Genomic DNA, 12,777 nt, shown 5'->3' on the forward strand with positions numbered 1-12,777 from the left:
AATTCTTTGGTGGTGGTGGTGGTGGTGGTGGTGGTGGTGGTGGTGATTATTGTTTTAAGAGGAAGTACAACTAGGCAACCATCCTCTATATAACACTAATCAGAGGGAAAAATGGAAGGGGTCCGACACTTCGAAAAATGAAGATATCGTCCAAAAGAAGACAAGGGCCACGAAGGGCGTGAAAATGAAAGACTCCCTAGCCCTCGCAAACGTAATAGCGTCGGGGTCGGAAAAGAACAAGAATTAACCAAGGGAGATCGGATAGGATAGATGAAAGTGAGGAGCCTGGCACAAGTAAGTGGAAGCAATGCCAGAACTCAGCTAAGGACCCCGTGGTTGCCAACCCACGCTACAAAGTTCAGAGTCCCTGGGGCCCCTTTTAGTCGCCTCTTACGACAGGCAGAGAATACCGTGGGTGTTATTCTACCGCCCCCACCCACAGGGTGATGAATTCTTTGGGTTGGACCAGACCGACTGCAACGAAACTTGGTAGGATGATCAATTACTGTACGCCTACCGTTGTTCCATAGACCGTCCATGGCAAGACAAATAAGTGATTCTTAATCTCTATCCGTCAGTTTTCTCGTACTGGTAAAGCGTTGTTTTAAGAGAACGTAAGTTTATACAGATGAACAAGGATTCATGCTACAGTACTTAGTATTATTTTGTCTTCCACTAGGTGTTGGTAGAACATATTTGCAGAGCGAGAAATTCTGCATGTCGTCAAAATCTCACTTAGAAGTGTTTCATGTAATTTTAAACAGAACTATCGGTAAATTTCTACGGCTCTTATGTAAGGTAATTCTACATCATCAGCTAACTGGTACCCAGCTATTTTTCAGCAATAAATTCTGATGCTACCGTTGACTTACAAAAATGGTTTAAACTTAGGATATGGTAATCGATCATTCACCCAAGTTTCATTTAAATTTGTCTGTCTCAACCCATACAGTTCTCTTGCAAGTTATCAGGCGTATAACCTTGCTTAAAAATGAAGAAACGGTCTCCTGTGAATAGATAGTCTCCCTTCCCAGTAACTTTTAACAGAACCCCAAATTGAAGCTTAATACATCTAAAAATAATTGAACCAAAATATTATACTGTATCCCCAAGAACATTAAAACAAGTTATTAACCAATTAAAATAATCTGCATTTTACAGCGTGACACATTTTGGAAATCTTGCACCTGTAATGCTGGCTTAGTTAGGTTTACAAATAAGACTGAACAGAATTTAGTAGAAATCGGTATGAAGAGTCGAGGAATAAGGCACTACAGTCTAGGTTATAAATAATATTGTGCATGCTGGGTGAAATGGTAGTTTAGGGGAAGGTCAAACATGTAAATAGATAAGTTATTAGTGTTCTTTAAGCCTTTAGGCTTTTTCAATCATGAAATTACTAGCGTTTCTTGCGCCGTTATTAGTGGTTATTAAATACGTTCGAATGACGTAAACATTAAATTAAATTTCTCCCCCGGCACGCCTACACGAACACGCGCAGTTACAGTTAAAAACACAGCAACACCTTTACCCGTAAACAGTCCTCAGATGCACTTCGATTCGCTCTTTGGTTTTCATCAGCAACTTACATTTATACTGAAAAAATAAAACGGTATTTTCACGTGTTAGATACGTAGAACATATACACAATGAACGTACCAGTAATTCCACCAGTTTACTTGTTAATGTCTAGAACAAAATAATGCAAAAGAAGAACGCTCAGCTTTGCCACTCGGTGCCATACAAGAACTGTTTATACTGGAGCATTTTCCTCTTGTTTAACGTGCACATATGCGTATATACAGAAACAATAAAATGCTTTGATTTCACGATTGACGTCAAGATTAACGTAAAGTACCTACACCTCGTTCGTTGCCTCTCCAAATGCAAAGGAAAAAATACATTATACAGGTGAAGTTTCTTTCTACGCTTTAGCATTACAATGCACTACAAACGACACATTCAAGTTTTAGCTACGTAAGTTTTGTATCGCGAAAAGCTTCTCTGCACATTGGACCTTAAAACACATTAATGGGACGACCGGGCGAGTTGGCCGTGCGGTTAGAAGCGCTGCTGTGAGCTCGCATCCGGGAGATAATGGGTTCGAACCCCACTGTCGGCAGTCCTGAAGATGGTTTTCCGTGGTTTCCCATTTTCACACCAGGCAAATGCTGGGGCTGTACCTAAGACCACGGCCGCTTCCTTCCCATTCCTAGGCCTTTCCTGTCTCATCGTCGCCATGAGACCTACCTGTGTCGGTGCGATGTAAAACAAATAGCAAAAAAAAACCATATTGACATAAAAACAAATAGCATTAATAAATAACAGTAATAACATTAATAAATAATAATGATATCAAATAAGGTTGTGCACTTCTCTATAGTTCCATGAGTCAAAATTCTTTCCTTCAGTTATCTGACACTCTGTTCGACTCCTTCGTTGAATGGTCAGCGTTGAAACCTTCGGTTCAGAGGGACGTGGGTTCGATTCCCGGCCGGGTCGGGAATTTTAATCTAGTGTGATTAATTCTTCTGACTCGGAGACTGGGTGTTTGTGTTTGTTCCAACACTCTCCTCTTCATATTCAGATAACACACCACAGCGGAGCGTGGCCGGGTTTTTTTTAGCTAGTATTATATAGATGTACAGGGAGGGGTTACAACTGTATTCTTTGTATATTTATATCCTGCAGTCTCATGACGTTACCTACGAAATTACGCTTTGTTGCCACCTATAAGGTGGTCAAACTTTCAGGATACATTTCTCAGACGTAGAAGAAAATATCTTATATGGACATGGGTCCGGAAACGCTTTATTTCTATGTTAGAACTCATGTTCTACAGCTCTACATAGTACATTAATTACGAGAGAGATACAGAAAGAGATATCCTCGCCGCTAGAAGGGGCTTCATTCATTCCATTTCTGACGCGGTTGAATGACTGGAAACAGGCTGAGGATTTTCATTTTTCGTACAGGAACAGAACGTACCAGTATACCACATGTTCAAAATGCCCTCCATTAGCATTGATACTTGCATCCGGGCTAAGGCCCAGCAGGGCCGTAGCGCCATGGGGTTTGTTTATTGAGTTTTATCTATGGGGATAACTAAAGACTCTTTTTTCCTGAAGGGAAGGTAGTTTGATTAAAAAACAACTGGATATTTTTACGATCCCTCCCCCCTACTTTCACGTTTTGGTGGATGGCGAAGTGCAGGAGTTCTCTTACGTATGGTAAGTCTACCGACACGAGGCTGGCATATTTGAATACCTTGAAATACCACCGGACTGACCCGGGATCAAAACCGAAAGCCATTGCTCTGCCGCCTGTGATATCCTTAACCCCCAAAATGATTCAGTGTAAGGACTGGTGCAGTCTGGCTAGTATATCGTTTTTCATTCTTAATAAAGATGTGGCTTATGTAGCATATTTTGGACAAATCTTCCTTCGGGTGTGTACAGTTATACTGGTGGGTAAATACTTAAGAATGAAGTTCTATTAGCAGACATAAGGGAACTTAATTTACATATATGTGTATTAATTTATAACCATTGGGCTGGCATTGAGCATAAATAACGAGTCGAGCTAGGTATACAAAGTTAGGCTTCGTTTAGGTGTGTGTATTATGATTCTTAGCTTCTAGCTTCTGATTGATTTTTTACCGTAGTTCTTCTTACAGCAGAGCGCGTTACCATGTTGAACAAACAGAAAGGAAGTTTCCTCTCATTTTCCTTAATCTTATTTATGCTGTTACCTTCTTGTAGAATTTTTATCCATTTCATACCGCACTGTATACGTTATAACACTCGTATTTAAAGTAGAGTTACATAGCCAAGGGGTTTTACTGAACTAAGAATAATCCAAGTGCAGTAACGACTAAAGAATGATACCGGGATTCACTAGCCTCTACAACGAAGTATGGCACCTATATTCTTGGTGCTGATAATCTCAGTGTTTCAGAAGCTATATCAACTAATGGAATCAATCGCTGAAGAACACCTATGGGCCATTACACTATGACCACATTTTGACAGCAGAACCGCGGTCATTCGGCGAGCATCGATTCAACGAGATGGCGGAAGGTATATTGGGATATCTGGTATCACAAGTGCAACAGCAATTTCTTCAGTTGCTGTGCACTGCTGATGTAACACGAACGCGCTTCTCCAAGTCGAATCACGAATGTTCATATTGGGGCTTTGAGTGTGGGGGGGGGGGGGGGGCACGACATTTAAGCAAATTCTCTGTTGCGGAATAATGGGCCCCACTGTGTCCCATGAAAATATCCCCCAGATCATTTTACCCCCTCCTCCAACCTGTCTCTTCCCGACCGTGCAACCACGTGCCATAATCTCTGATCAGAATCGACGTACACGTGCTCGGTCATCAGCGTGATGAACCAGGAGTCTGGATCTATCGGACCAAGCGATTTCCCCCCCCCCCCCCCCCCCAATCATTCGTAGTCCAATGGCGATGACTTTTGTGCCCACTTCATGCCCTGCTTTCGGGAGAGTGTAGTCAGGATTGGGGTATGACTTGGTCGTCGACTCCGCATTTCCATGCACAGCAGTGTTCGATGAACTGTGCTGAGAAATATTAGCCTATTCACGACCTGTTGGCTCCGCGGTCGTTCCGCGACAGCGACAGTCTCCGCTGGCCCCTGGCATCAATGATCGGTGTCGACACATGGCTGGAAGAAGCGTTGTTCGTCCATTGTTGCATTACTTTTGATACGTGTTGACAGTGGCACGACAGCAGCCCACAAGTCGCGCCGTTTCAGTGATGCTGGTACCTAGGCGCCGTGCCATCACAATTTGCCCTCTATCAAATGGGAAGATATTGTCCGCTTTTCCCGTTCTGACGCCGGAGTCACTACTATAGCAAGCATGTCACGTGTTAAGGATAGTAGACACCTAGCGACAAAGTTGTGGAACACGTGTATCGCGACAAGTTCCAGGGATGTCCTGCGACATTTTTTCCGTGTTTGGGACTGTCGCGATACAAAAGTTGCATGTCGCAGGTCTCCCATTCGAAATGGGATACATGATACAAATGTTATACGCAACATCATGTAGTCTGGACGTGTCGCGAGACAAAGACCAGGGGCACGCCGATGCCAGTGTGCAGATAGCCGCCACGTGTTGGTGTTGTGTTTCGTGTTCTGTTGTTTTGCGATGGAAACTACTCTAAAAATAATTGAGGATTTACACACCCTTCCTTGTCTTTGGGATGTTATGTCTACCGAGTATAAAAACAGAGACAAAAGGAGCGAAGCAATGGAGTCTCTGGCTAAAAAGTTCGCTATGTCCATTCATGAGATGAAGAAAAAGATTCACAACATTAAGAGGACATAAAGCAATTTCTTGCGCCATTTCACGCCAATTCCTGTGGTGCAACTGGCTCTATAGATGTGGACGCGCGACATTGTATCGCAACAATCTAGAGACAGTGTCTCGCAACTGTCCCCATACAATGTCCCGCGACTTTGTCGCTAGGTGTGTACTAGCCTTTACTCTTCCCGCTCCAGGCGTGCTAAATGTTCCCGTGTTGGGATGGTCATAGTGCGATGGTTCACCGGTGTATCTTAAAATGTTCATGTAAAACTGTGTAAAATATGTATCACTTGCTTTGTGGACGTATTGCTCATAAATCACCGTGTATACGTATAAAAAACTATGTAGAGAATAAGAAATATAATAAACCTACATACAATCGTCACTAATACAATGTGTGGGAAGGGTAGGAAAGAAACTGTGTTAAGACCACGTATTTGCTGCAGGTGTATTTACTGTGAATATGCCCAAATTTGAAATTTCTGTAATGAGTTCGGAAAAAAAATGCACTTAATATTCTTTTTTTAATAGTTTAGTTTGTGTGCTCAAGGTAGTGACAAGACATACGTTCATTCTGCTCTTTCTAACTTTACTGCTTGTGCTAATGGTTATTCCTGTATTGTCGGCAAGGTATTGTACATTATAGTGTGTGCGTTGCTAAGTTGTATTCCCAATAACATAAGAAGTTCCATCGAGTTGCTTAAAATTGAAGGTCAGGTTAATATTACCAACAAGTTGAATGCTGTGCAGACTGTACAGTATATGGAAATGTGATCGGTTAGTCACGTATGCTAATTAATCCCTCGTTTTATCTTGTCCCAACATGTCATGATTCAAGCCAAGCCAATCGATTCGATGTCAGGCCTAATGAACCCCTTTTGCGAAGAGTTTTGTAGATGTAAATGTTTACGGTCAGTGCTGTGCAAATTAAAATTTACGTTATGATGCGTATATGCGGATACTATGCGATCCTGTTTAGAATTGCAATCATAATTCATTTTTAACGTTTATCCAGCCTCGCGTCAGGAAGGATTAAAGTCGGTGGTACAAACATTGTTTTGCACTCAAGGGATTGCGATTATTTAGCATCCTTCCAATAGCTGCATCTGTGGATTAGTAATAGAGAGCCGGTCTCCCAATCTCATGTTTGCGGGTTCAAACCTGGCAGAATTAACTAAAACGCAGCCTTAGATTGCGCAGTCGAGATCCGTTCTTCTCCCATATGGTGGAGAAAAATGGAACGTTGAAATTGACACTCAAGCAGCCTAGAATGTGTGTGATCAAAGTGTCTGCCCACGGTAGCCGAGATAGATTATTTCGTTCTCCGTTAGTGTCTTCTAGGGACCACGTGACAGTTTCAGTCCCTTCTTCCACCTATACTCCTTCATATGCTCCTTTTCCTCCCGACCTTGGAATACTTCCATTTTTAACACTTTTTTCTAATACTTCATTCTAAAAATCTCTCTCTTTTGCTGCTTCTTCTCTTATATTGTTTCTTTCCAAATCTTTCTTAACTTCATGAATCAGGTTGTTGTTGACTTCTTGTTTCAAAGATCTCTTTGGTTAACCCGTCGTCATTCATTCTGTATAAATGTCCAAAAAATATAAATCTCCTCTTCCGCTTTGTTTCTGTTATGCTTTCTATGTTCCAGTATATTTCATCATTACTTCTTGATTTCCAGAGTTCTGTAGTTCTTAGTGAACCGAGTATTTTCCGTATAGTTTTTCTGTCCAGCACTTGTAATTTATTCAGCTTGTAATTCAGTACTAGACATTCACTCATGTATAAGCATTCCGGTTTGACTACTGTGTTGTAGTGTTGTATTTTGAGTTTTAGATAAACATTTTTTGTTGTAGATATTCCTAGTTATACCGTATGCTCTTTCCATCGTATGTATCCTTTATTCCACAGCGGATTTTTCCAAACCATTTTCTTGAATTATTCTCCCAAATATCTGAATTTCTTTACCTCCCTTATTCGACCAATTTCTGTTATTATACATTTTGGAGCACTTTTTTATATTTGTCATAAATTTGCCCTTTTCTACAGAAATTCTTAAACCTGTTCTGTTGGCTATTTCTTCCAAGAGATTGACTTGTATTGCTGCATTTTTCAGGTTTTCTAAAAGTATGGCAAAATCATCTGCAAATGCTAGACTTTGCTTCAACACCTCTGTTCTTCCCAGTGTTATAGTGATAGCTTGTGTTCTTTCCGTTTTTCATTCCAGATTGTTATTATTTTCTCCTTGGCGCAATTTAATAGGAGTGGAGATTATTTATTCTGAATGGTTTAGATTTTTCACCCTTTCCACTCTTTCACTTTCACTTTTGATATGGTGTCTGTGAGGGTTTTACGATTATTATTATTATTATTATTATTATTATTATTATTATTATTATTATTATTATTATTGTGGCACCAGTGTGTTAATATTAATCGACCTACCTCGCTGCATGTACCTTTTGATGAACGGTAGGTGACACACACTGTTATGTTACGAAATAATAATTATCATAAGTTGTGAATAATGGTACAGCTTCTAAAGCACTTGACATTCCTTCCGGTTTAATGAAACTTATTATGTCAAGATCAAACCAAAATTTTTATGGAAAATAGAGAACTTGGAACTAAATCGTTGATAGGAACATTCATCCACATATGCTGTCTTGAAAGAGCTGTACTGCAAGCACGACAATGGGAGGGAATGGAAGTTACGGAATAATAAATGCAGTCAACATGTGAGTCGTGCAGACATGGGCGCCCGCAAGGGGGGGCAAGGGAGGGCACTTGCCCCCCCCCCCTGGAATTCTAAAGATGTTGATGTTCAATTGTTTAATATCATACCAGATTATTTAATAAACTGAAATTACTGACAAGTCATCTAGCATATGTTATAACTGGAAGTTTCTGTAAACAATTTAATGTTGCTGACGTTATATTGGTTTTTATATTCAAGAAAATTGTTAATGTGCCCCCCCCCCTGGAAAAGATCCTGCGGGCGCCCATGCGTGCAGACATGCAAATAAACAAATGTAGTTCTGCTCTGATTTTGAACCCCTATGTGCAATATTTAAAATACCATAAATTATGAATATTAGTGTTTAATAAATCAATTGTTTGCTCCCAAGTCTAACAAGAAGACCGAACCAACGAGCCCCTACAAATTTGATACGTTTTCAAGCCATGGTGAGTTTTTACTGGTTTCCGTCTCCATTCCCGTTTCTGAGAGAATGGAATTTGATTATTGTGTTTCGAGTGTGCTTTAGAAGACCAGCAGCGTGCGAAACAGTCGCAAAACGAACGTACAGCGCAATGAGCAGGCTTTCCGCTTCACAAGCTCGAGATCCACGGATCGAATCTTACCTGCGTAGTGTTTTCGTGGGTTTGTTATAACGTTCTGTTTGTACGCGTTTTTATTATACGCTCATTAAAGATGTTTACAGTAATGTGTTTGGCAGTAACTGTTGACTAATGTGCATATTGCCATCTGCTTCATTGATTGTTTTAAGAAATTCGTAGGTACAGTTGTAACTGATTACAATTAGAGCCGTTTTTGTTTTATGTTTGGTCAAATTGTTTTTTCACATCTTGGTCAATATCTTTTTTGGTCTATCATTTATGGTAAGAGTAGGGAATACCGCGAACCTGTGAAAAATTAGCAGCAGCAACAACTACAAAACTATGGAGGAAAAATTCCATCCGTGGATCATGATTATGGGCTTGTTAAGCTAACTACTCATTCATTGCGCTGTGCGATCCTTGTGCAGTGTGTTGTGTGCTGGAGAGTTGTGAAAGCACTCTTGAAATATTCAAATTAAATTTTCTCAAAACTGGATGAGAGTTGTGCCTTGCAATTTGAACTGTGAGAGTCCTTGCCATGTACTGCACGTGTATTGAAAATGGACCAAATCAGTAGGGACACGTTGACAAGGTCTCTCTGTAAGTTTAGAAGCGTTATTATAGGCGAGTAACCTTTCTTTCTTTCTTTCTTTCTTTCTTTCTTTCTTTGTTAGGAATCACTTCTTGATCCTCTCTGCATTTAATAATAGTATTGTCTAAGTACAGATTCTGTTGACCGATAGTTTGTCGGGTATTGATCAAGATTTTGGGTTTCTAACTCTGTGACTTTCAGTTCAATATGCAATCTCATTTTTGCTCCCAGATGTCATTTTTCTTTCAATTACACAATTTATTTATATTCTAGGAACAGGCCCATGATGCCAAGCAGCAAGCAGTCTCTCCAGAGGACACAGAAGACCTGTCTCCACTACCGTCAGCTGTCCAGCAGCCTGCCCGTCGTCGAGGAGGGATCTCGGCTGAACCTGTTTCAGAGGAGGATGCCACCAGCTATGTTAAAAAGGTATGATGAGCCAGCTTACTGACCATTTCACTGTCTTATTGATATCTCCCCCATTTTCTAGTGCTTTTGACTAAGATTAGTGATAATTTGGGTTTTTAACTTGTAAATATTTAATTTGCCTATCATTGAGTATCTTATTGGTTTCTGAATAAATATGGTGCATCATCATCTGACCATATGGAATTTTGTATTTCACATCAAAAGACATGCTAAAGAAAAACCCTGTTGGAGGTGGGGGGTGGCTACTAACAGGTCCACAGGTAGGGTGGTTTTTTTTTTTTGCATTGCACTGTCTTTTGTTGACAGTGGGATAGTAAAGCTAGGGGTGTGAAGGAAGCAGCTGTGGCCTTAATTAAGGTACAGTCCCAGTATTTGCCTGGTGTGAAAATGGGAAAACATGGAAAACCATCTTCAGGGCTGCCGATGGTGTGGTTTGAACCTCAAATCTCCTCTGGAATGCAAGCTGACATCTACATGATATTGTTTGTTTTATATATTAATCATAAATAAACTCACCGGGGGGGGAAGCGAAACACTAGATATTTCAGGCAAAATTTAATGTTAGTCCGTTTGAAATCTTGTATAAATGAAATGTTATGCCATTACAACAATATGGCAATGTATCATTAGTTAATTAGGCCATTTGAGAAGTTTCAGCACAATAATTCATAAACATTACTGATCATGACAATCACAACACCAATACTGCTGTTTCCCGCCTTTTGACAAGAATAACTACAAACAGCTGTCTTAAGGTTTATTGCTGTTAATTCTTGTGCTGTTTATATTTGTGGACATTACAGCTTGTCTACAACAGTTAGTCTCGCTCATAAGTCAGGTCATAATGGCTCTTTCATCTGAAAATGCAGCAATTGTCATAGGATTAGTGGAGGAAGGGCTCAGTATGCGCTATGTAGCAGACATTATAGGCACGTCTTGTTCTAACGTGTATAGAACTATTAAAAGTTACAGATAGGGCAATATCTACACCAGAAGGCCCCTTTCTGGTCGTAGTAGAAGTACTACTGAGGACGACGATCTCTTTCTTGTAATGAAAGTTCTTTGCGATCAACACACAATAGCTAGTGAGGTCAGAAATCGTTTGCAGCAAGTACCTGGCATGAACATTAGCGGAAGGACAGTATGATGGAGGTTGTATGGAGCAGATTTAAAGTCAAAGAGGTGCGTCACAGGACCTCTCCTTACACGTGAGCACCGCGCCTCTCGGATGCAATTCGCCAACGACTATCGAAACTGGGCTGTGAAGCAGTGGAGCTCAGTGCTGTTCACGGATGAATCCACGTTCTGTTTGAGGACACCGGATGGAAGGGAGAGAGTATGGAGAAGGTCCTGGGAATGTTATTCACCCCATATTTCCTCTGCAAGGGTACCATTCAGTTGAGGCTCTATGATGTCTGGACTGGGATTACCACTGATGCGTGCACTGAGCTTGTGTTAGACAAGAATGGAAGTCTGACAGCCTGCTGATACATCGAGGAGATTTGAGTGGATCACGTGTCATTGGCGAGAACTTTATCCTAATGCATGACAATGCTCGCCCACACGTTGCTGTTTGTCTACGTGAATACCTGGATAAAGTCTGAACTGAGCACATGTTGTGGCCTGCTTGTAGTCCCAACCTAAACCCGATAGACCATATCTGGGATATGCTTGGGAGATGTGCTAGGATTTGTTCCTCTTACAAACTGGCTCAGCTTTGGGTTGCACTCCAGGCAGAATGGGAGCTCATGCCACAAGAGAACATTCAAAATTGTATCCTGAGCATGCCTGATCGAATCACAGCTGTAACTGCGGCTAGAGGTGGCAGTACCCATTACTGAGGCAATGAAAATGTGTTGAAAACAAGTGGACAAATGGACTGCATACAAAACTGTGCAGAGCTCCAGGTTCTGACATTTCCAAATTCATATTGGTCATCATAACAGCCCATTTGTCCACTTGTTTTCAACACATTTCCATTGCCTCAGTAATGGGTATTACCACCTCTAGCCGCAGTTACAGCTGTGATTCGATCAGGCATGCTCAGGATACAATCTTGAATGTTTCTTTTGTGGCATGAGCTCCCATTATGCTTGGAGCACAATCCAAAGCTGAGCAACCGTCTGTGGGTATTTTGTTGTAAGGAAGTATGTATGAGTCAAATTCATATGGGGTGGTAAAGTCTGTATATTCATAACTTCAATATCATTGATTTCCAACAGTTTTTACTGTAATAAGGGGAACAACTCCTAGCAGATCTCCCAAGCATATCCCAGATATGCTCTATTGGGTTTAGGTCGGGACTACAAGCAGGCTACAACATGTGCTCAATTCAGACTTCATCCAGGTACTCACGTAGACAAACAGCAACGTGTGGGCGAGCATTGTCATGCATCAGGATAAAGTTCTCGCCGATGACACGTGATCCACTCAAATCTCCTCAATGTATCATCAGGCTGTCAGACTTCAATTCTTGTCGAACATGAGCTCAGTGCACGTATCTGTGGTAATTCCAGTCCAGACATCATAGAGCCTCCATTGAACAGTGCCCTTGCAGAAGAAATATAGAGTGAATAACATTCCCAGGACCTTCTCCATACTCTCTCCCTTCCATCGGGTGCCCTCAAACAGAACGTGGATTCATCCGTGAACAGCACTGAGCTCCACTGCTTCACAGCCCAGTTTCGATAGTCGTTGGCGAATTGCATCCGAGAGGCGCAGTGCTCACGTGTAAGCAGAGGTCCTGTGACGCGCCTCTTGGATTTGAAATCCACTCCATGCAACCTCCATCTTACTGCCCTTTCGCTGATGTTCGTGCCAGGTACTTGCTGCAAACGATTTCTGGCCTTACTAGCTATTGTGTGTTGATCGCAAAGAACTTTCATTACATACTATCCACTTCATTCCGTATCGATATTGTAATCAAATAAGAATTAAATAAAAACTTTTCCACCTGATCGATACTTTTATTATTTAACCTTAGGCTAAATATTGTCATTTAAAAAAAAAAAAAAAAAGCAAGAAATACAAAAGATGATAAATATGAACCCAGGATTGCCTACAGTAAGAGCCATGCCCAAGTTACA

The 12,777-nt window shown here is 41.1% G+C and overlaps 1 protein-coding gene across 1 annotated transcript in view; it reads left to right on the forward strand.

Moving 5' to 3' along the window:
- Nucleotides 1-12,777, forward strand: part of Pka-R1 (protein kinase, cAMP-dependent, regulatory subunit type 1) — a 412,780-nt gene that overhangs the window by 261,523 nt on the left and 138,480 nt on the right. The window contains exon 2 of the mRNA XM_067135499.2: nucleotides 9,536-9,691. Coding sequence (XP_066991600.1) covers nucleotides 9,536-9,691 — 156 coding nt within the window. The remainder of the gene's footprint in view (nucleotides 1-9,535; nucleotides 9,692-12,777) is intronic.

The sequence above is a fragment of the Anabrus simplex genome, chromosome 1 (genome assembly GCF_040414725.1).
Source record: "Anabrus simplex isolate iqAnaSimp1 chromosome 1, ASM4041472v1, whole genome shotgun sequence".
In the NCBI taxonomy this organism is placed as follows: domain Eukaryota; kingdom Metazoa; phylum Arthropoda; class Insecta; order Orthoptera; family Tettigoniidae; genus Anabrus; species Anabrus simplex.